The 25,788-nt window shown below is 37.7% G+C and overlaps 1 protein-coding gene across 1 annotated transcript in view; it reads right to left on the bottom strand.

The window, feature by feature from the left end:
* Positions 1-263: 263 nt before the first annotated feature.
* Positions 264-25,788, bottom strand: part of cpe (carboxypeptidase E) — a 48,262-nt gene continuing 22,737 nt past the window's right edge. The window contains exons 2-9 of the mRNA XM_055205520.2: positions 11,389-11,585; positions 8,198-8,365; positions 8,000-8,117; positions 7,477-7,659; positions 4,395-4,534; positions 3,192-3,291; positions 1,763-1,881; positions 264-1,678 (exon numbers count right to left, since the gene is read on the bottom strand). Coding sequence (XP_055061495.2) covers positions 1,580-1,678; positions 1,763-1,881; positions 3,192-3,291; positions 4,395-4,534; positions 7,477-7,659; positions 8,000-8,117; positions 8,198-8,365; positions 11,389-11,585 — 1,124 coding nt within the window. The 3' untranslated portion in view covers positions 264-1,579. The remainder of the gene's footprint in view (positions 1,679-1,762; positions 1,882-3,191; positions 3,292-4,394; positions 4,535-7,476; positions 7,660-7,999; positions 8,118-8,197; positions 8,366-11,388; positions 11,586-25,788) is intronic.

The following is a 25,788-nucleotide window of genomic DNA, read 5'->3' as shown; positions in this document are numbered from 1 at the left end:
TACACTGATAGAAATAAAGTTACAAAAGCTGTCACTGGAACGGTACCCTTTTAAAAAGGGTTTCTTAATTTCTAATACTGTATGTACTATTTAGGAACCGATATGCACCTTAATATGCACCCTTTAGGTACAAATATGTACTTTTTAAAAGGTTACTGTCCAAGTGACATCTTTTGTACCTTATTTTATGAAAGTGTATAGACAACATCCACATGCATTTTCTCTATAGTTGCATGGCATCACATAAAATTAAGACAAATCAATGACAACAGAAAGGGACATTTATTTTTATTTGTGAATTTAGTTTAATTTAACCATCATTACATTCATTTACAAGAACTTCCATTGATGTTTCATATAAGAAATATTTAAGCTGACTTAAAATGCCATTTTATGACACTAATATTTTAGGTTTAAGCTTTAGGTTTCATTTTGATAAGTAGAAGTTTAATAGAGTTGACATGTGAAAAGATAGATTTCATCATTATATTGAATTATTTAGCATTTACCTTCGAACGTGGCATTGTATAGTACAGAAATTCAGTAATTATAATGAAGCTGACAAAAAGGAACAATATATCATTGAATATTCAATAAGATTGCAGACAGTACCGTACAGGGCACGTTTGTGCATTTTGGTATATAGATTACAAAACCTTCGGATCCCTCCGTACATTTCAATAAACATATTTGTGCCATTAAAATCTGCTGTTTTATTAACTGAAATTTTACAAACATAGATAATACAAGTTTATAGCTATTATCTATTATATGTTCATTATTATTTAATATAAGGTAGGAGTTCAGTCGATAACCTCTTCCATTTAATTCGTACCTGCTGTTCAGTTAAAGTGAACTTATCAAAGCATTAGTAAACAGGAAATAGGTTTATCAAAAGCACTCCCATTAAAAACATCAAGCATAACTTTTTTAAACTCACAAGACAGTGTCTGTACAGAAAGAGATTATGATCAGGCGTAAATGAGTGTCGACTACATAGGCTTCAGTCATAATCAGTCACAATCAGAATAAATAGTAATAATCATTGCTGACACGTACATTCATCACAACACAGTGCTCTCTGATTGGTTGGTGTGATTGATGACAATAGCTACAAAACATAGCACAATATCAACATAAAACACAACGTTACAAAATATAGATCAGTCAAACGGCTTCCACAATATTAACTGTCTGTGTTATGTGTGTTTATATTTTATGAATAACTAGGTTGATCAAAATTGCAAAAACCCAGCAATAGATCAACTTTACCGTAGGGGCACTTTACCATGACTAAACACTGTAGCATTCGATTCAGTGTCAATCCGTGTATTCATCCATATATACAAGGACGCAGATCAATTATCCAACAATACATTTTATGGACCAACTATACCAGCTTTGTCTTTGTCAACATGTATGTGTATTATGGCTGTTATAAAGTCCGGATGCAGTGCCTCTAACATAAAACATTCAAAAAGAACAAATAAACAGAATGATATATTTAAGTTGAAGAACATATGACAACAATAAATATTTTACACCCAGTAAGCTTGCCATGATCTCAGCCGCAGCTTGTTTAAAAGTTGAGGGTCTCTGACATCATCTTCCACCAGTCCATGAGCTCCTCTTTCTCTTCTTCTTTCCTCTCTTCCATTGACTCCAGCTCGAAATCCACCTGAAAGAGAAAGAGAGAGATCTGAGATGTTAGGAGAAAGTGAGAAACAGAGGCTACAGAAGTGTCTTTGATAAACGTGTTTACCCGTGTAGCGGGGCTGTGAGGAACAGCCACTTTCTTGACCACGGTGAGGTATCCAGGAGCGGCTGCTGTAACTTTGTAGTTACCAGGAGCCAACAAACGCCAATAATCGCCATCCTTAGCTGAAGAAAAAATTAAACATGGATGTGAAACGTTTAGAAATAATGCTTAAAATGTCCACAAGAGGGCAGTGCTATATGACAACTAGTCACCATGCGGCCTAATACAAAAACAAGACAGCATTTTAATATAAAGTAGTTTGTGTTAAACTGAAGAAAGGAAGTAAATTACATTTGGGATGAGGGGAGGCTGCATAAAATATGAGAGAATTTGAACTTTTCCTTTGGTAAGCAACTGTAATTGTTGGTTGATCTGAAAAGATTTAAAATACTGTGGCTCTGCATTGCAATCAAAATATTGCATTCTGACCAGGCCCATAAAACAATGATGGATAAACGTGTCAATTTTGAACATATTTGGCATTTGGTTGCCAAGGGAAAAGTTGGGAAGGGAAAGAGGGTATAAGAAATATGTGCCTGTGTTTGTCTAATTCTATTTGGTGATGCTATTAGCAAGGAAACTACACACTTACAGTATCTTTAAAGGACAAGTTCGGTATTTTACAGTTAAAGCCCTGTTTTCAGATTGTTTATGATGAAATAGAACGGTTTTGACTGAAATTTGGACATATTATGAATTTTCGGGTGTTTCTTGTATCACCTCCCACCTCTATAATGGGTTTATAGGTGCACAGGAACAATCCTTCCTAAAATGCATTAAACTTTCATTTACAAAGACGTGAAACTCACCGAGTGGTCAGGGGTGTTCACTGACATGCTCACACAAAAATCGCTGCAAAATTCCAACAGGTTTTATCGTAGTTTTTGTCCAACTCCATTGACTTGTATTAGATGTGCTGTGAGGTACGATATTACTCCGTGCCGGGAACCCGTTTGTATTCTTGCAATTTGCAAAGGCGGATTATCATCACCAACTGGGCTGGAGTGTCTATTATTCAAGCTCTCAACGGAAGAATGTACGGGTGTGAAGCGTTTGGAAAAATAGGTCCACAAGTTTACAACGAACGCTAAAACACCTGTTGGAAAGGATCTTTAGCAGCGATTTTTGTGTGAGCATATCATTGAACACCCCTGATAACTTGGTAAGTTTCAGGTCTTTGTAAATGAAAGTTTAATGCATTTTAGGAAGAATTGTTCCTGTGCACCTATAAAGCCATTATAGAGGTGGGGGGTGATACAAGAAACACCCGAAAATTCTCAAGGCAGCCGCATATGTCGAAATTTCTGTCAAAACCGTTCTATTTCATCATAAACAATCTGAAAACAGGGCTTTAAGTGTAAAATACCGAACTTGTCCTTTAAATGTATTTGAATTATTAATCTCAGATGTGCATGTGATGTTTTGTGTGTACCTGTGGTGATGTCGTGGTCAATGCCTTCAACAGAAATAGAGGCGTTGGAAATGGGGCTGCCCTGCAGATCACGCACAAATCCAGTTACTCCCCTGTGAACCTGTAAAGGACACGAGGGATCAAATGGGATGAATACCTGCTAATCCTAACTCTCCACACACACTGTCAACAGGCTGAAAGAAGAACTAGGAATGTTCCTACTGAAAAAAACAGCTAAAACCAGCCTAATGCTGGGTACACACCTACTACAAAGATAATCGGCTGATTTTGGGGCGATTTCCCCCCTTCCGACAATCCTAGCTATGTCCTTATTATCTTGATAGTTTTACAGATTATCTTATCAAATTTTCCCTTGGTGTGAGGTGTGTTAAGAGTGTTCGAACCTGATCGGAAAAACGTCGGAGCCGCCCCGATCGCGAATCATAAATATTAAACATGTTTAATATTTACGATCAGAAATCCTGATGTGTGGGGGAACCCCGAGGACAAACACGCGCACGCTATTGAGATTACAAATTGAAACTAAACAATATCCAATCAGAAAGTGAGATGATGGAAGATGGAAGCAGTCATGGCGCAGCACAAAGTGAAGTTGACTTGTACAGACATGTTCCCGCTGTCTCCACGACTTCACCCAAACACTTTTCTTAATTTTTCTGTGAAAATCATTCCAAACACTATACTTGAAATTTCTTCCTGCATATCATCCACCATGCTCATAAGTCTCGTGAGATTTCGCGAGATTTCCTGTGTTCACAGTCGAGACTCTGGTTAAAATCTGTTTGTGTGTGGTGTGCTGTCTTTGACAAATCATGGCACACCACACACACTATAGGAGCAAAACGGGTAAATTAGGATTTTTTTCCTCATGTTTGTGGTTTATCACATTTTGAAAATCTTATACGATGCAAAAAATCTTTTGGTGTGTACCCAGCATAAGCTGGTTGACTGGTTTTACTGTAGCTGGTCTCCCAGCCTGGTTTTAACTGGTTAAGGCGGTGTAGGAGGCTGGTTTTAGACCCTTTTAAGCTGACCCACCATCTTAAAAACATCTTTACGAAGCTGGAAGCTTGGCCAGCTTGACTAGGCTGGTTGGCCAGTAGCTGGTTTAAGTTGGTCCTCCCAGCCTTGCAAAACAGGTCTTCCAGTCTGGTTTTAGCTGGTCTTTTCAGTAGGAATGAAAGACAAAAAAATTGTTCATACCTGCTCTATGTAGTTGACAAGTGAGTTGCGGTTCTGGTCCCAGTACTGTTTGAGTGTGTCCTCAGGAGGAAACTTATCACAGCTCAGCTCCAGAGTAATCTCAAAGCAGTTACTGCTCAAATAGTTAAAGTCCTGCATACCTGAGAGAAAAAGGGTGGTACAGATCAGGGGTCGGCAACCTTGTTAAAGGCGGGGTGCATGATCTCTGAAAGCCAATGTTGACATTTGAAAACACCTAAAGAAACACCCCTCTACCCCAATAGAATCTGGACCTTCTTTTGATAGACCCGCCCCACACATACATAAACCAGGCAATGATGTTGGGTAGTGGACACGCCCCTACTGCTGATTGGCTACAAGTGTGTTTTGGTACACGGCCCGACTCCCTTCTCCAAAGTGTTTTTCAAAAATCATGCACCCCGCCTTTAATTTGAAGTTTTATTTTTAACAATAACATATAGACGGTTTCAGCAGTAACAACATAAACAAGCGGCTGTCGTGGTCCGCACGTAACTTCCGGTAAACTTCGCTAAGAATAAATAACAACAAAGTCCTTTAAACGTAGTTTATTTATATAACAAGCAAAAAACCAACACATAGATTACCTAGGAAACCAAAACATTTGTTATTTTCGACGAGGCATTTGTTCAAGAGATCAGTTTAGCAACTAGTCAGACCATTTAAAAAAACGAAACCAGAAATAAAGTTCGGATCCAGACGTGTATCGCGTTAGCGCACGTGCGTCCAATGAAACCGTCTATATACAGTGGGATCCAAAGTCAAGTCAAGTTTATTTTAATAGTGATTTTTTTATAATGTTACAAGTAGCTTTACATGAAAGAAAACAAAAAAACAGAAAATGGAAAAAATATTAAATATATAGTATAAAGATTAGAATACACTGTATAGTATTATCACAAATGTTATTGTCTTCATAGATTATAATATAATAAAATTATATATACCTTTTTTTAACTATCAAACATTCTGTCAATTAATATGATGAAAAGCAGGTGTCATATTAATCTAAAATTGCATTTCCACCTTACCATTAAAACATAAAAAAAATTATTTACATTACATAAAGAATTTGCAATAATACCAAGAACAGCAGTGTAAATGCATAGAAAAAATTGTAGCAACATTAGAAGGATCTCTTGACAGCAATGCAATATAATATACATTTTATTACACTTTATTATCAGCAGTGTATAATGAACTGTATTGTTTTTATTACCTTAGAATGAGACGTTATATCTACATACAGCAGGTCCCCTTACATGGAAGTAGCTTACCATAGATTCACTATGTGTTTGCGAAAGGGAGGGGTAAGTAGTGAACTGAGCCATACAATCGCATGCCACCACAAATTTTTTTTCGACCTTTCACAGTCGACCTTTAAGATTGTAGCCGGACTATTACAAGAAACGCTGTATTAACACTTCCCAAGGCGTCAAAATCTGAAGCATGATCAAACGCCTTCAGCGTCAGTATGAAGACGCGAAGGGTGCCCCTATGCGTCACTATATCGACGAAATGGGAACTCCGTTGCTTTCATGCTAATCCCTCAGCGCCGGATATAGAGACGAAAGGGAATCCCGGAAGGTGATGCCGTCACGTTATGCGACGATCGGCAGGATCATGCCGCTTCTGGACGGTAACTACTCAATTTTTTCCCAATTTTTAAACCATTGTCGCTTGGGGTTGGGGTTAGATTTGGGGTTTGGATGTCAGTTTGTTTATACTTTTTGTCTTCTGATTTTTAAGCCACTGTTGCTTGGGGTTGGGGTTAGAGTTCCGGTTTGGGTTAGGATGTCTGTATTGGTTTATACTTTTTGTCTTCTGATTTTTAAACCATTGTCGCTTGGGGTTAGGGTTAGAGTTGGGTTTGGGTTAGGATGTAATTTTATGTAACAGAAAGTCATTCTGGCCCCAACCCCAAGCGACAATGGTAAAAAGTTTGGAACAGGAGTTGGGTGGTTGCCGTCCGGGGGCGGCGTGGTCCTGCCGATCGTCGCGTGGCGTGGCGGCGTCGCCTTCCGGGATTCCCTTTCGTCTGTGTCCGGCGCTGGGGGTTTGGCGTGGGACCAGCGGAGTTCCCGTTTCGTCCATGTGGTGATGCATGGGGGCGCCCTTCGCGTCTTCGTGCTGGCGCTGGGGCAGTTTGAGCATGCTTCAGATTTTGACGCCTTCGGGAGTGAGAATGGGTTGCTTTAGCTAAGCTAAGTTAAAGGCGATAATTTTTCATATTTAACCCAAAATATTTTAAAAATAGTTTTATTTCAGTAGATTCAATAAATAAAGAAATATAATATTGCAATATAGTATTAAGAAATAATTTTAATAAAATATTTGTATTTTTATTGCTTGATTTGGGAATGTTCTAAGGGCCTCTTTTGTGCTTAGACAGAAGCAATGAAATCTGACATGGTCAGCACTACAAATGTGTGTATGTTAGTAACCGCATGGTCTCTGACAATCTGTCCTACATTATTTATATTACAGTATATATTATTCCTATGAACTATATTCTAGTATTCTAGTAACTAGTATGCGTCACTACATAACTTTAATCAGTGCGTGGACCAGGGCCCTCGATGCAAAGTTCGTCACAACATGTATGTAGCCCGTCATGTGTGTGGTTTCAAAATACGTGTTCTGCGCGTCGAGAGATCCTGTGTCCATCACGTGTCCCGTCAAAATAAGTGCCTGCCGCAGACACGTCCAAAGGGTCTATGACAAAAGAGACGCTTGCTTTTGCCAGATACTCACATAATCTCATGCGTAATCGAAGTTTACTGTTAAGGGAGCGTCTTGCGTGTATTTTGTGAATGTATCATAAAGGTTTTGACGCGTGTGCAGCAGGCACTTATTTTGACAAAACACGTGATGCACATGGTTTAAATGACCCAACAAACACATATTTTGAAAACGCAAGCAACACGCATGACACTCCGAACACTTATTTTGAATTTGCCCCCTTTGGATGAGCAGTCATGAGCCGGCACTGGCATAGACGTGACTGTGTTATTTTAAGGCTACCTGACACAGGCACCAGATAATTAAGGTTGTGCATTTGTACCTCCAGGAACACTGTACCAGGCTCCTCCATTGGTGATGCCCTCTTTAAAGCTGGAGTCATCGTCATTCTTGCGGCACGGTGGTCGGTTTGGGTCAGACATCACTGGGTTGAAGCTGGAATAGGACTTTGCCAAAGTCTTAAACACCATATCATCTGGACTGGTGCTATACTCATGAGTGGAGCCTGGGGATTGAACAGAAAAATAAAAACCTTTAACCGGAGCTGGTTCTGTTTTTAGCAATACTCAGTTGTATTCACAACAAATGTCCATCACATTTCATTTAAGACATCACAATAATGATTGCCTGTATTTTGCTTAATTCTGTAATGATCACATGGAAAAATAGGTGAACTCACTATACTAATCTATATTGGTATATGCGCTATACCAAACTGTATGGGTGTGCTCCTATATTAAACTCATCATACTAAACTACTGAACCATACATTTGTACTCATTATAACTATATAGGTGTACTTGCTATACTAAACTATATGGCTGTGTGTTTATTGCATATCTCACCACTGCGTGTCTCATCATAGGGGTAGTTGGCCACCACATCACCTCCATGAAGATTGGCTGAGAGGACGAATGGTATGTCCATGATCCAGTGAATGATGGCCTTGGTTTCTGGAGCCAGCTGTAACAGACAGAAAACAAATACATTTGCAAGTCTGTATTTCGCAATATTTCAGTACAATATTTGACACACTGTCTCACCTTGGTGTTTTCATCCACGGCTTTTTTCATGTTTTTAAGGAGGTGGTTGTTGGCTCCTCCCTCTTTTTCGTTCATGTAGACAATGCGATCGAGGTCTGGAAAGTTCCGGTTCAGATCAATGCCTTGAGCATTGCTGCGACCCACAAACCAGTCCTTCATTTCTCCAGACTGCAAATGCATGTAATAATCATACTATTAGCATAATTCTTTAAAAATTCTGCCAAAAAACAGTATTTCTGAATGCCCTGAGGCTGGGATTATGCGGATTTGAAGCGAAAGTATTTGATGAATATATAATACATGCCTAATATCATTATCTTATTTTTGACGTATCTTGCGTTTAAAGGCTTTGGCATCTTAGCTTTTTATATGTAACCTCATTCTGGCAATTGTATATGAATCTAAAAATAACTGAATATATGCATTTTGCAGATCCAAAAACCAGACTGAATAGCCTGAAAGAGGTTTTAAGAATTAAAGTTATGAAAATCAGGTCACAAGTTTGTCCATGAATGTTGTAGGGTGATTCTCGCGAAATAAGACTTATGAGGTGTCGTGAAACATTTTGATAAAAAAAAGTAAATGCAAAGTAAGTATCAAAATATTTTGCATTTCAAATGACATCATACAAACCAATTTTGTTGCTTTTTCCACAATTAAAAGGAAGATTTTCATTAACGCAACGTGTCCATGACTGGATTTGGGTTCTTTGACATGGAAATATTTATAATTAAAAAATCTAAAAAATGTAAAGCTTCAGTGCATGTTATACTATAAACATTTACAGTAAAGAAACATGTGGTATTTGGTGATCATTGGTAAATGTAGAGAAAAAAATAAGGAATATAAATGTGTCAAAAACAATTTTCTCATTCTCCGCAACAATTTTCAATCATTGTTTAAGCCCTCAAGAAACTAAAATTTTCAACGAAAAAAAAATGTTGGAAGGGACATAATTGACTGTGACACTCAAGATGGCTACCAGGTAAGCAGTTCATATTTTTTCTCTCCAGATAAAAGTTAAATTTTGTTTGTCATAGTACCTAGACCTTTTTAGTTCTTATAACCGAAACATGAGTTTGTAAATCCATATATAACATGTAATATCATGATAATTTTTGATAATGATAATCTAAAAAATGTCAATAATTCTATAGAAAATATATTTTTAAATCCTCTAAAAATAATGGTTATAGTAAGTTCAGACCTTAATCTTATATGGGCTTCAAGGGCTTTTTTTAAATTCTGATGCTGGACACATAAATCTGGATTTCGTGAGAATCACCCATAAATCCATAAATCTCTTTGGTCCTATAGCTCAATTGGTAGCAGGTTATGTTAGCAATTCAAAGATCATGGGTTCAATTACGAGGGAAGCCACATACTGAAATAATAATATCCTTGAATTCACCATAAGTTGCATTGGATGAATGTGTCTGCCAAATGCATCAATGTAAAACAGGAGATGAACAGACTGAGGGGACTATGTTTTAGGCAGAGAAGTTACATCTCATTTTGCAGATGCTACACCAGGAAATGCCAAAGTCTTAAGTTTTGGCTGAAAAGCGAAGCCTGAAAACAATCACTGCTATAACTTAAAAATAAAACCAGACAAGCCTTTGACTCAACCAAAACCCAATGTTTACCTTTTTATTATAGTAAAATCATTTATCTATAGAAATCTCTTACTATATTCAGAGCCATAGTTAATATTTGCTTCTATTTGTAACTGCTGTGGCCACCCTTGGTTCACACACTTCACCTTGTATATCACTGACTGTGCCCACTAAACATTTAACGAGAGGACTGTACGAAAGCAGTCACTTCCAGAGAAGCGTTTTTGGGTATGTTGGACAGGGGGCTATTTATTGTCACCAAATACAGCTGAAAGTGCAGAGCACCTTTATATAAAACATGACTAATGTGTCTTTAAATGTCAAAGCCCACACAAGTCCTATGTACGTGTAAAAATTTGAAGGATGTGGTTAACCACAGCAAAGTGATATAAAATCAGCACCTATGCAATGCATACAGCTAAACAACAAACAAGTGTAACGCTAAATGATGAAGGAGGTGAACTGAACTGAAACTAAAAACTTTATTTGCATTTTGGGGGCCTACAAAAATAAAAAAGCACACACATATATATATATATATATATATATATATATATATATATATATATATATATATATATATATATATATATATATATATATAATAACGTTACTTTGTAAGATACTTTGTAAGATACTTTGTAAAACAATTGTTAATCTGGTCATAATATTTGTATTTAGGAAAAATGTGGTGCTTAAAAACAAAAATGACCCACAACGGGATCCGTGAATGGGAATCGTTTTAAAGGAACAGTGTGTAAGAAATTTATATCAATTAATCATAAAATGGCCCCGATGTTTCACTAGACATCAAGAAATCATTTTAATTTCAAATACTTATATCACTGACGACAGTGGTCTGGCCAGGATATTGTCATTTAAAAAGTGGAGTTGCAGCCCTCAACTGATGTTTATGTTGTCATGTTGTGTATTGGCCACCAGTTGGGTGATTGCAGTACCAGTTTTAGCCACAAGTTTTGTTATTGTAATACCAGTTTTGGCCACAATCCTACATACTGTAGGATTCGATGTTGACTGTACGCAAAAAACGCAAGCAACTTTTCTGTTTTAAATTACATAAATTGAAACAGTGAAGTTTTTAAGATTGTATCTTACAAGAAAAGCTATATTAACAGAATTTCGCTAAGCTAAGTTAAAGGGACAGTTCACCCAAAAATGAAAATTCTGTAATCATTTTCTCATCGTCATGTTCTCATCTTTGTCATCATTTATCACAATACATGCAAAATATATTTTCCTACTATGGAAGTCAATGGTGACAGCAGCTCTGTGCTTACCATCATTTATCAAAAAAATCTTCTTTTGTGTTTATCAAAATAAAAAAAACTCATACAGGTTTAGAACCATGTGAGGGTGAGTAAATGATAAATCATTTTTGGGTGAACTATCCCTTTGAAGACTGCAAATACTAATGAAAATGCTTTATTTTTTTTTTCAAATTTAACGCAAATATTTAAAATATTATTTTATTTCAATAAATAAATACCTAATCAAGTACCTCATTGTTGTGTAAATGTACCATTCTTTCTCTAGAAATACTTGTGTGCCTGTTACCTGTGAGGCGGCCTTTTCAAAGCCGTCAGGATTCATTGAGGGCATGATGTGAATGCGTGTGGAGTGGATCAGGTCGATGATGGTGTCATTGCCCGCCTGGTACTCATTACACAGATACTGAGCCAGATAAATAAGCAACTCTCTGCCCACAGCCTCATTGCCGTGCATGTTCCCAATGTACTTGAACTCCGGTTCACCTGTCACAGAAAACAAACAGTTAATGACAGAACACTGTACACATACAGTACACATACATGGCCGATGAATTCTCTTCTGAGGGGTGCGAATTCAAAATATGTGTTTGGAGTGTCGTATGTGGCTCTCATGTCAAAATATTGTTCGGTACATCATGTAAACCTATGTGCATCATGCGTCATGTCAAAATATGTGCCTGTTGCACATGCGTCAAATTGGTTTATGATAAAATTGACAGCTCGCTTAAACAAGAAGCTTACTTAAAGGATTATTCCATTTTCTTTAAAAAATCCAGATAATTTACTCACCACCATCTCATCCAAAATGTTAATGTCTTTTTTTGTTCAGTCGAGAAGAAATTTTGTTTTTTGAAGAAAACATTCCAGGATTTTTCTCATTTTAATGGACTTTAATGGACCCCAACACTTAGCAGTTTTAATGCATTTGAAAATTGCAGTTTCAACGCAGCTTCAAATGACTTTAAACAATCTCAAACGAGGCATAAGGGTCTTATGAAAATGATTGTCATTTTCGCAAAAAAAAAATATGCACTTTTAAACCACAACTTCTCGTCTTCCTCCGGTCCTGTGAAGCGCCAGCGCGACCTCATATGTCATCACGTCAAGAGGTCACGGATGACGTATGCGAAACTACGCCCCAGTGTTTACAAGTGTGGAGAAAGAGGACCGTTCTGACGTTGTTGTATGTCGAATTATACTAATGAATGTCTTTGTGTGTTTATTGTTTAAAATTATCCGCAAATGTGCGTTTAATATATGTAACACGCGACCTTTAGACTTCATTGCGCAATTACGTGAGGTCGAAGAAGGAGGAAGAAGAGAAGCTGTGGTTTAAAAGTGCTTTTTTTCTTGCCAAAAATGACAATCGTTTTACTAGATAAGACCCTTATGCCTCGTTTGGGATCCTTTAGAGTCCTGCATTAAAACTGTTAAGTGTTGGGGTCCATTAAAATCCATTAAAATTTGAAAAATCCTGAAATGTTTTCCTCAAAAAACATAATTTCTTCTCGACTTAACAAAGAAAGACATCAACATTTTGAATGACATGGTGGTAAGTAAATTATCTGGATTTTTTAAGAAAATGGACCAATCCTTTAACACTAAACTCTGATTACACGTAAGATTAAGCGAGTGTCTGGAAAACGCAAGTGTCTCTTTTATCATAAACCCCTTTGAGGTGTCTGTAGCAGGCACATATTTTGACATGACACGTGATGCACATAGGTTCACATGATGCGCCAAACACATATTTTGATATGACGAGCCACACACATGACAGGCTACATGTTTTCACGAGCTTCGCAATGTGCGCCCTCGAAAAAGAAGTCCACGGCCGCCACTGCACCTTATTGACCCATTTCCCTTACGAAAATAAAATTGTAGTAAACATGTTCTCTTGGTGTATGTAGCAAAACCATGGTTCATTTTCGTAAGGGTTACCACAATCATTAAAGCATTTTGTCAACCAAATCAACTTGTTCATCAGAAGAATGACTAGAACGACAGACTTGAATGACTGATTCAGTTATTTAAATGCACTGACATGAGGGTGAGTAAATAATGATTAGATGATGACTTTACATAGTTGGGTAAACTATTTCTGTAACAGCACAGTGAAACTGAAAAGGATGTTTACATTGGGCAGAGGAAAAACAAACAACAACACAAAGACATACGGCATTGTATACATAAACAGTTTATGGTGCATATTCAATGATGTTTCAGAAAAAACAAAAATGGCTATTTTTATGCTTTTATATACACTGCTTGACTAAACAAATGGAGAATGCTAGGATATTTTCAAAAATATCTGCATATGTGTTTGTGTAAAAAAGATGGACATATGTAACTCAAATGGCTTAAGGGTGAGTAATTTTCATTTTTTTAAATGAAAAAATGTGAATTTGAAAAGTATGTTTACAAAGTGGTTTTGAAAAGCCAACACGCCAGTTAAAAAAGAATACAAAGGCATACAGCATTGTATACATGCACATTTATTCACTGAACACAGATTAGAAGCAGATGGAAGCGCTGTTTTATTCAGCAGGGGTCCTTGCAGGCTCTGGCCTTTTATAGCCGTCTATTTCATTGCCTTCTCCGAACATCTAAATATTCTACATCTCACAATTAAAGAGCAGCGAGCACAAAGCGTCCTTTAAAAACTTTAAAAAGTATGTGTCTCTCTGTCACATTTACAACTGTCCTTTGAAGCTCCAATTTCTTTCAAATGAAATTACAGCAAAACACTTTTGCAGATGTCGAAGCAAAGTATTCCCAGGCTGGTCCACAGGAAATGTGGTTCTGAATGTGCTATGTGTGCGTGAGTGTGCATGGCTTTGTGGATGGGTGGGTGAGAAGGCCAGAAAGAGAAGGTGTTTTCGTTTTGCTTATTAACTGTTTACTGTGTATGCTTATGATAGCTGAAACGAAACAAAAATCTGCACACTGCCACTAGTGCTTTCAAAGTGGTTTTATTAAAGACCAAAAAAGGTCTCTATCAGGCAAACCTCTATTAAACGAAATTTGTTAAAATAACTTTTTATGACGATTTTTGTTTATTTTCAGTGTATTTTTCTTGACCGGGCACCTGCTGACAAGATTTTTCTAGATGTGCGCATTTTTATTTGAATTTGTAACATTCATTATAACTCACAATCCAAACAAAGATTTATTTTTTCACCCCAGATAAGTAATATGTAATTAAGCTTATTATTAATAATATTGATTAGGGATGCTCCGATCAGGATTTTTGCAGCCGATACAGAGTACCGATTTCTTGTTGTCATAATCGGCTGATACCAATGCCCGATACTGATTCTTCAAGCTAATATGTAAGCTCTTTGATGCCTGTAACTGTTAATCTTTTTTCTAGAAAAAGTAATACAGATGTTGCCTTTGCTATATTATTAAGTGTGCTTGCAAAAGCACACTTATTGTTCTTCTTAAGTTTTATTATTAAGTGTGCTTGCAAAAGCACACTTATTGTTCTTCTTAAGTTTTATTATTAGGGGTCAAGCACCGAAGGTGCTGAGACACCTATTGGAATTGTCAGTATTATTATTATTATTTTTCCGCAATGGGAGTCTATGGCAGCCCTATGAACCGTACATAGGAAAATGATAAAATTTGGCACAGTTGTAGAGGTGGTACTGAAAAGTCAAGTGACCAAAAATGGGGTCTCTAGCACTAACTCTATAGCGCCACCAGCAGTGCAAAAATTCAATTTTCAAATGGTTATAACTGGTGATCCGCTTGATCTATGAAAATTCTACTTAGTACACGTGATTGCTCTCCTCCCGCTTATTGAATTTGATACTTTACAGTAAAACTCCACCCATTACAGTAGCTGCCATTTTGAAATGTACAGTATTTCGTTTATTCGCTACTCCTCCTTCAAATTTGGTTCAATTGTTATGAAATTTGGCACAGGTGAACTTTGTAGTGAGCCGCACAGAAATGACCGAACAGAATTTTGATATTTATCTTTGTTCAAAAGTAATAAATGCGCAAACTTAACGAGGTTGACGCAAAAATGGTTCTGAAGCTGTTGCTCGGTCATTCTTTGATCAATTGAAATGAAATTTGGTACACTTCATGTGGACCATGAACTTGGGGTCCATGCCAAATTTGGTGACAGCGCCACCTATGGGTCCTGAGATATGAAAATAGGCTATTTTTGCCCATAACTTCTGAACTGTTTGTCAGAAAATTATGATCTTGATGTCTATGGATTGCTTACCTCATACCGCATCTGTCGATGTGCATTATGCCGGGTTTGACCGAACCGCCTGTCCGCCATTTTGAAATTTCACATAATTTGTTATATTTTTTTGAACAATTGGACATATCCGCGCAAAAATTTGTAAGGAGCTTCGACATGATGTCCTGAAGGTACCTGGGAAGTCAGAGTACAGCGCCACCTAGGGGTTATAAATTATAACAGTTCTTATGGAACTGCTTATAACTTCTGAATACTTTGTCTTATATTAATATTTTTGTGAAATTGTATTCACTGGTTTATGCCGATTGCAACGATACCTCGTTTGTCATTTTCCAACATTCTGTTCATGTGTTATTGTAAAGCATATGGTAGATGATTTTTTCGCTACTCCTTTTACAAATTTTGTTTATTTTATGCCAGGTACTGCTCGTATAATGTTTGGAGCAATCCGCACAGAAATGACTGAACAGATTTTTGATATTCTGTTCTCTTTCTTAGAAATACCACTCCAAAGTTGACCGTCCCTGTGACGTTGTCTATTTGTCATAGTAAATTAATGTGACTGTATATTACATTGTATAGCATTACTATACAGAATGATCTTCTTGTCTTCAATCTCACTTGAGCTTTTTGATTCTCATATACATTGTACTTCTGTTAGTTCTGCTCTGCACTGTCAGTTCTGCATCTGTGTTGATTGGCACATGTCAATCCTTGCAGCACCTAAGCTGTCTTTTTTGCTGCCCCTTGAGCTGTGTTAACTGAGTTGCGCATCTGGTTAATCACATGCCATGAGATTCTGATGTCATGGGTTCGAATCCCATGTGCAGTGGTATTTTGTTTTGTGATTCTCATACTATACATTGTATTTCAGTTATTTGTGCTCTCTGTTGTCATTTCTACACTTTTGGTAATTGCTGGATATCAATGTTTATAGCTGTAAAGCTGTATTCTATAGCTTGAACACACCAACTCAGTGATTTAATTGTTTACTCAGTGGCGCATGAGGTTAGTGCCGTGCTTTGGGAACATGAGGTCATGGGTTCGAAGCCCAGCTTTTACTTTCACTTACTGAGATTTCCTTTTGTGTTCCCTTTAACACGTTCTTCTCGACCTGTCTGGTTTTCCACACGTGTTATATTTTTGCAGTCTTTTCTATTGATGCTCCGCACTGCAGTGGTTCTGCTCTGCATTTGCTTTGCTTCGGATTCGGGCTCTGTATTGCGTGCTTTCTGCGCTTTGCGCATTTGCTGCGTCGTGTGGTTTTTGCTGTGCTTTGGGTCCTCATTGCGCTGAAGGTGCTTGACCCCGCAATTGCTGCTTGCAACCGAAGCAACCGAAGGTGCTGTGACACCTATTGGAATTGTTATTAGTATTATTAGGGGTCAAGCACCGAAGGTGCTGTGACACCTATTGGAATTGTTAGTATTATTATTATTATTCTGCGTCTTCTTCTTCTTAGCCATAGGCGTCTATGGCAGCCCTATGAACCGTACATAGGAAAATTATGAAATTTGGCACAGTTGTAGTGGTGGTCCTAAAAAGTCATGTGACCAAAAATGGGGTCTCTAGTACTAACTCTATAGCGCCACCAGCAGTGCAAAAATGCAATGTTCAAATGGTTATAACTGCTGATCCGCTTGATCTATGAAAATTCTACTTAGTACACGTGATTGCTCTCCTCATGCTTGTTGTTTTTAATACCTTACAGTAAAACTCCACCCATTACAGTTGTGGCCATTTTGAAATGTACAGTATTCCATTTATTCGCTACTCCTCCTTCAAATTTTGTTCAATTGTTATGAAATTTGGCACAGGTGATCTTTGGAGTGAGCCGCACAGAAATGACTGAACAGAATTTTGATATTTATCTTTGTTCAAAAGTAATAAATGCGCAAACTTAACGAGGTTGACGCAAAAATGGTTCTGAAGCTGTAGCTCTGTCATTCTTTGATCAATTAAAATGAAATTTGGTACACTTCATGTGGACCATGAACTTGGGGTTCATGCCAAATTTGGTGACAGCGCCACCTATGGGTCATGAGATATGAAAATAGGCTATTTTTGCCCATAACTTCTGAACTGTTTGTCAGAAAATTATGATCTTGATGTCTATGGATTGCTTACCTCATGCCGCATCTGTCGATGTGTATTTTGCCGGGTTTGACCGAACCGCCTGTCCGCCATTTTGAAATTTCAAATAATTTGTTATATTTTTTGAACTATTGGACATATCCGTGCAAAAATTAGTAAGGAGCTTCGACATGATGTCCTGAAGGTACCTGGGAAGGCAGAGTACAGCGCCACCTAGGGGTTATAAACTATAACAGTTCTTATGGAACTGCTTATAACTTCTGAATACTTTGTCTGATATTAATTTCTTTGTGAAATTGTATTCACTGGTTTATGCCGATTGCAACGATACCTCGTTTGTCATTTTACAACATTCTGTTCATGCGTTATTGTAAAGCATATGGTAGATGATTTTTTCGCTACTCCTTTTACAAATTTTGTTTATTTTATGCCAGGTACTGCTCGTATAATGTTTGGAGCAATCCACACAGAAATGACCGAACAGATTTTTGATATTCTGTTCTCTTTCTTAGAAATACCACTCCAAAGTTGACCGTGCCTGTGACGTTGTCTATTTGTCAGAGTAAATTAATGTGTATATTACATTGTATAGCATTACTATACAGAATGATCTTCTTGTCTTCAATCTCACTTGAGCTTTTTGATTCTCATATACATTGTACTTCTTTAAGTTCTGCTCTGCACTGTCAGTTCTGCATCTGTGTTGATTGGCATATGTCAATCCTTGCAGCACCTAAGCTGTTTTTTTGCTGCCCCTTGAGCTGTGTTAACTGAGTTGCGCAATTAGTTAACCATATGCCATGAGATTCTGAGGTCATGGGTTCGAATCCCATTAGTGTGGGTTTTGTCTTGACTAATTTGTTGTTTGAGTTATCTGATTCTGTTATTCATTGTATGTTTTATTTCTGATCAGTGGTGTCATATTTGCACCTTCAGTGATTGCCATATGTCAATGCGTGTATCTGTAAGCTCTTTTCTGCTGCCACTTGAACCATGTCAACCGAGTGGCTTATCTAGTTAATCATATGCCATGAGATTTTGAGGTCATGGGTTCGAATCCCATGAGCGTCGGTTTTGTCTTGACTAATTTGTTGTTTGAGTTATCTGATTCTGTTATTCATTGTATGTTTTATTTCTGATCAGTGGTGTCATATTGGCACCTTCAGTGATTGCCATATGTCAATGCGTGTATCTGTAATCTCTTTTCTACTGCCCCTTGAACCATGTCAACTGAGTGGCGCATCAAGTTAATCACATGCCTTGAGAATCTGAGTTCTTGGGTTCGAATCCCGCAAGGGGTATGTATTAAGTTCATCTATTAAAGTTTTGTTCTCTCTCACCAATTCTTCTCAACCTGTCTGTTGTTCACATATGTTCTATTTTTGCCGTGTTTGGCGTTGTTGCTCTGCACTGCGGTGGTTCTGCTCTGTGATTGCTGTGCCTTGTGTTCTTGATGCACCTTGGGTGCTCAATGCGCCTTGGGTGATTTCTGCGTTGTATGTTGCTTGCTGTGCTTTGGGTGCTCATTGCGCTGAAGGTGCTTGACCCCGCAATTGCTGCTTGCAGCTATATTTATTATTATTTTTATTATTTTTCCCGGGTAGATTTTTTTGGCCAGCTCTAGCGACCAGACCGTTTGACGCAGAGACACCGTTCAAACTTTAAAATGTTCGGGCAGTACCGGTGTAAGTTGCTTGAGAAGATGAAGTCACAGATCCATGTCGTTCGGCCACCATATTGGATAGAACACAAAACCTTTAAAAAGTTTCACAGGTCACAAATTTTGTCCAAACTTCAAGAAATTCCACGTACACGATCCTTGGACCAAGCCTCACAAAAGTTACTAGAAGGATTTTTGATTTTCAGAAGCATTTGCCCAAAACAGGTCAAAATATACCTATGGCGTAGTCCCCAAACAGGAAGTAGTTCATATCTCAGATTGTCTGTAACATATCTTTATAATTTTTTTAATATGAACTCGGAACTCCAATGTGAACATGGCCAAGATAAAAAAACATTGCAGTAACATGTCTATATTATGTTATTTTCACTTTAAAATGTCCAATAAAATCCTATGTAAAAATAAAAATGTCATATAGCTTTTACCACTAGAGGGCAGCCCAAGCGTGTTTAATTGCCTTGCCTTCACACGTGACTAGACCGAAACTTAGTCCGTGCCTATTGAAAACTATATATACTGAGAATTATTTGATACTAAATCCAATGGAATATTAATATTTCTCATATACGTTTGTGTACAAAACTGCAAATGGATGTTATATTCTGAAGGCGTGAATCAACGCGAGCTCTCTGGAGAACGTGCAGTACAGGTAGGAATGTTTCGGGGATTCAGACGTAAAACCCTTTCTTTTATTTCAGTAATATATAACATGACAAGTTTAATTCCGTTTTTCATCAATGTAATACATTGTAAACGTATTAGTTTGTAAAGACGTCAATTTCGCGTCCTCGCGTAGCAGTGATCGTTTGGCATCGGCTCTATAACAGCTGCATGGTTTAAATGATTGTGAATTGACGCGAAAAAGTGTCACTTTACCTTAAATCATGCATGTTATGCCAAGTGTATTTAACGTAAACAGTCATGACTTTGAGAAATGTATGAGACATTAAAACACAGCTTGCCACAGCTAGAAGACTGCGTATATTTACATAATCTTCAGATAAGAAAGTTATATATCATCGTATGCTTTACTAACGGGAACACGATCGATTGCATTATGCTGTCAATCATTATGCTGTCAATCACTCAGCGAAGCATTGATTTCACATGGAAAGCAAGAGGACAGGGTCGCAATCTTGATGCGCGTGCATATGTTGTTGCATGAGATGCAGAGCGCGAGTCACCCCTTCACGTGTATTCGCGCTTTGGTCTGCCCGCGTCAAGATGCAGAGACCACGGACTCTATGGCTGTTTTAACTTTATTTATTGTATTTCCAGCTTACAACAACTCCTCTTCCGACAGTTGTTGTCTGATATGTCGGCTCAACGATCACAATGACATTAGATGTCTTAATAAAGGAAACGATTTTTGTGAACTAGATAAAAGATCCTGGCGTTTCTCCGAAGTTCAAAGCAGACAAAGGCTCAAATATTATGCGAGTCATCGTTCTCACACAAGAATGCAATTTAAACGTGTAAGTTAATCGCCCATCGCTCACAGCCCAGCACCTGCACCACTGCATGCGTATCGCGCTGACAAACATACACGTGATTTTACTGCCCTGATGAAATCTAAAAGTATAATTTCTCTTATTAGAAGCTAGCTTAATGTTTGCCAGTTATTAAGATGGCGGTTGTAGTTTAAATAGAGGTCGTGAAATAATTAGCATTGCCAAAAAGTGCATAAAACAATGTTATGTTCCATATTATAAACTTTTGGTTATGTGTACTTAAGTGAGTAAATAAGTTAAATTCTCAATGAGTGTGATATGGCTCTTATTTACCCCTTTAAATGAACAATAAAGCTTACTCTGGTATCTTACAATGCACTTATGTTGTTATGCAGTTTTAAAATACAAAATACGAACGTCTGGATGTAGATAAAGCCTACTTGGTCATATTACAATGCACAAGTTTTGTTGTATGCAGTTTGAAAATACATGTTTGTAGAAAAAGTATATTGTACAATGCACTGATTTTGTTGTTATGCAGTTTCAAAATACAACATGAGAATGTTTAAATGTATATGTAGTCATCATCACTGATGTATCTCTGGCCCCCATGACAAACTAATTGAATAGCCCTGTCGTAGACGCTCAACACACAATCATATTCATAAATAGTAAAGAAATGCAATGATATTAGGCTATCAGTGCTGCTGTCGCTCTTTCCTATCGCTTATTTTAAAAATGAGCTTATGATCAATAAAATGCAGCTTACATCTGCTGCTTTTGGTGACGTGAACTCTGGCCTACATTAAGTCTCATGTTTTTAAGATTACTAAAGAAGAATTTTTGGTATATTATGTACAAAACTAGTGTGTGAAAATAGGACACTTTAAAGGGATTGTTCACCCAAAAATTTAAATTATTTAAATTACAATTCTAAAAAAATTTAATAAGAAAACACTGAACATGTGCAGCATAGCTGTTATAGTTGGTTCTAGGCTAGCTAGAGCGGGTTATCTAGGCTTGTGATCCCTGTATTTACATAAAATGGTCTGTGCTAAACCCCGGATGTCCTTCAATGCTGGAAACACCCCTGGTTACAAGCCTGTATACATTTCTGTGTGTGTGTGTGCGTGCGTGCGTGCGTGTGTGTGTGTGTCAGGAATGCTTTCACGTAGAGGTCGACCGATATGGCTTTTTCTCTGGCCAATGCCGATATTTAGAAATCAGGGCAGCTGATGGCCGATATGTTAGGCCGATTTTCTATATGTACATAATTATCAAAATGTTCTCATCATTAGCAGATATTTTAAATGTAAAAATGTCACTATTTAAGTCAAAGTCTTTTAAAAAAAATATGACTGGTCTTTCTGAAGAGTTTTACAACCTCCTCTGCACCATGCATTTATCAGACACAGATATTACCTGACACTCTTCTGTCATCATCTTTGATCAGTTTTTTACCATGGCTTTTATTGCTTTGTAGGATAAAATCCTTATTTGGTAGACCTGATAAAATATTTATTCATCATAAAGTTAACATAGTAATAAATGTCTATGTTTTTTAGTTGAGACTGTTATTTAGGGCAAATCTTTCTAAACAGATTTACATTCTCCTTTCTGAGGCGCTATAAGTGACTGATTGTGCTGACAGTGACGTCTTGTGAGTTTAGTGTTGGGACAGATCTGTTGTTTCAACCGTTCATTCAAACGAATCCGTTCAAAGGAGTCAGTTCGCGAATCGGACGCATTGTGTTGTAATCCAGGCTGAGCAGCGCAAAACTGTAAACAAAGTGTTACTGTAACAACACGAAAAACATTTCCTCGGTGGATATGATTTGGTCTTCCGACCTTTCGCCATCGAGTCAGTTTTGTTTTGAGTAATAAAAGCAGGGAGACAGTTTAAAGACAGAACTGTCTCCCTGCTCTCCAGTAACGCATAACTTATGTTGTTATGCAGTTTTAAAATTCAAAATACGAACATGTCTGGATGTAGCATTTTTTTGTGGAGGGAGGTGCCCTTTTTTTTTAGGTTAGAGCAACTGCCCCTTAAAATTCCTGTGCACGTCCCTGATGCTTAGTTACTGTTGAACGGGAACACGATTGATTGCATTATGCTGTCAATCACTGAGTGAAATATTTTTTTTTTATGGTAAATTTTAGAGAAACAGTTGTTACAAGTCTGTATACATTTCTGTGTGTGTGTGTGTGTGTGTGTGTGTGTGTGTGTGTGTGTGTGTGTGTGTGTGTGTGTGTGTGTGTGTGTGTGTGTGTGTGTGTGTGTGTGTGTGTGTGTGTGTGTGTGTGTGTGTGTGTGTTTTTAAAATGTTCGGGCAGTTCCGGTGTAAGTTGCTTGAGAAGATGAAGTCACAGATCCATGTCGTTCGTCCGCCATATTGGAAACCTTAAAGTTTCACAGGTCACAAATTTTGTCCAAACTTCACGAAATTCCACGTACACGATCCTTGGACCAAGCCTCACAAAAGTTACTTGAAGGATTTTTGATTTTCGGAAGCGTTTGCCCGTCACAGGCCAAACTAAATGTGCGTGGACGCCGCCAAAACAGGAAGTAGTTTATATCTCAGGAATGATTTCACGTATTGAAACCAAACTTTGTACATGAATTTCGGTCTCCAATGTGAGGATGCACAACATCAAAAGAACAATTTTTTTCCTAAAATTTTACGCTGCCAAACAGGAAGTAGTTTATATCTCAGGAACGTTTTTACGTATTGAAACCAAACTTTGTACATGAACTTGGGACTCCAATGTGAGGATGCACAAACTAAATCGGCGGCACCAGAGCAAGCACACTTTTGCAGTTCGTCCCGAAATGCATTTTCTAGTTAAGTGTGCTTGCAAAAGCACACTTATTGTTCTTCTTAAGTTTTATTATTCTTATTATTATTATTATTATTATTCCCGGGTAGATTTTTTGTGTCAGCTCTAGCGACCAGACCGTTTGACGCAGAGACACCGTTCAAACTTTAAAATGTTCGGGCAGTACCGGTGTAAGTTGCTTGAGAGGATGAAGTCACAGATCCATGTCGTTCGGCCGCCATATTGGAAAGAACACAAAACCTTAAAAAAGTTTCACAGGTCACAAATTTTGTCCAAACTTCATGAAATTCCACGTACGCGATCCTTGGACCGAGCCTCACAAAAGTTACTAGAAGGATTTTTGATTTTCGGAAGCGTTTGCGCGCCACAGCCCAAACTAAATGTGCGTCAACGCCGCCAAAACAGGAAGTAGTTCAAATCTCAATATGTCTGTAACATTTATTAACCAAAAATTTTATATGAACTCTTTACTCCAATGTGAAGATGCCCAAGATAAAAAAACATTGCAGTAACATGTCTATATTATGTTATTTTCACTTTAAAATGTCCAATTAAAACCTGTGTAAAAAATAAAAAATGTCATTAGCCTTTACCAGTAGAGGGCAGCCTTTACGTTCAAACGTGTTTTTTAGACAGAATGCAAAGACAGCGGCAGCCATCTTTAGAAGCTAAGCTAACAGGCTATTGCTCCGTGGAAAAGTTTGAATAACAATGGCGGGATGTAGTTTTAAGGTTTAAATGGCAAAATGGAATAGAGAAGAGCTGTTGAGAGAATCGAGTTTTCCTTTAAGAGCCATAATACAGCGAAGAGCTGAGGAAGAGAAAGCAGAGAAGCCCGGGGAAGAGGCGACAGCCTCAGACTCTGCTGCGAGCCCATGGAGGACCCAGCAACCTCGGCCGCCACCCAAGCTTCGTATCGTATATGGACAGATTCCTGGATACATATTTTTAGAATCATAAACTTCATCTTATTCGGTTTCGGACGCAAAACTGCAAATGGATTTTATATTCTGAATGCTTGAATCAACGCGAGCTCTCTGGAGAACGTGCATTTTTACATACAGGTAGGAATTATATGATTCAGACATATTTTAATCCCTTTCTTTTATTTCAGTGATATATGGCACGACAAGTTTAATTCCCTTTTTCATCAATGTAATACATTGTAAACGTATTAGTTTGTAAAGACGTCAGTTTCGCGTCCTCGCGTAACGTTAGCAGTGATCGTTTTTCATCGGCTCTATAACAGCTGCATGGTTTAAATGATTGTGAATTGACGCGAAAAAGTGTCACTTTACCTTAAATCATGCATGTTATGCCAAGTGTATTTAACAGTCATGACTTTGAGAAATGTATTACACATTAAAACACAGCTTGCCACAGCTAGAAGACTGCGTATATTTACATAATCTTCAGATAAGAAAGTTATATATCTAAATCGTATGCTTGACTAACGGGAACACGATCGATTGCATTATGCTGTCAATCATTATGCTGTCAATCACTCAGCGAAGCATTGATTTCACATGGAAAGCAAGAGGACAGGGTCGCAATCTTGATGCGCGTGCATATGTTGCATGAGATGCAGAGCGCGAGTCACCCCTTCACGTGTATTCGCGCTTTGGTCTGCCCGCGTCAAGATGCGAAGACTGACAGTGGTGCGTTAAGAGAACACGGACTCTATTGCTGTTTTAACTTTCTTTATTGTATTTCCAGCTTACAAAAACTCCTCTGCCGACAGTTGTTGTCTGATATGTCGGCTCAATGATCACAATGACATTAGATGTCTTAATAAAGGAAACGATTTTTGTGAACTGGATAAAAGATCCTGGCGTTTCTCCGAAGTTCAAAGCAGACAAAGGCTCAAATATTATGCGAGTCATCGTTCTCAAACAAGAATGCAATTTAAACGTGTAAGTTAATCGCCCATCGCTCACAGCCCAGCACCTGCACCACTGCATGCGTATCGCGCTGACAAACATACACCTGATTTTACTGCCCTGACGAAATCTAAAAGTATAATTTCTCTTATTAGAAGCTAGCCTTATGTTTGCCAGTTATTAAGATGGCGGTTGTAGTTTAAATAGAGGTCGTGAAATAATTAGCATTGCCAAAAAACTGCATAAAACAATGTTATGTTCCATATTATAAACTTTTGGTTATGTGTACTTAAGTGAGTAAATAAGTTAAATTCTCAATGAGTGTGATATGGCTCTTATTTACCCCTTTAAATGAAGAATAAAGCTTACTCGGGTATCTTACAATGCACTTATGTTGTTATGCAGTTTTAAAATACAAAATACGAACGTCTGGATGTAGATAAAGCCTACTTGGTCATATTACAATGCACAAGTTTTGTTGTATGCAGTTTGAAAATACATGTTTGTAGAAAAAGTATAT

The sequence above is a fragment of the Misgurnus anguillicaudatus genome, chromosome 3 (genome assembly GCF_027580225.2).
Source record: "Misgurnus anguillicaudatus chromosome 3, ASM2758022v2, whole genome shotgun sequence".
In the NCBI taxonomy this organism is placed as follows: Eukaryota; Metazoa; Chordata; class Actinopteri; order Cypriniformes; family Cobitidae; genus Misgurnus; species Misgurnus anguillicaudatus.
This window is presented reverse-complemented; position numbering and strand designations above follow the sequence as displayed.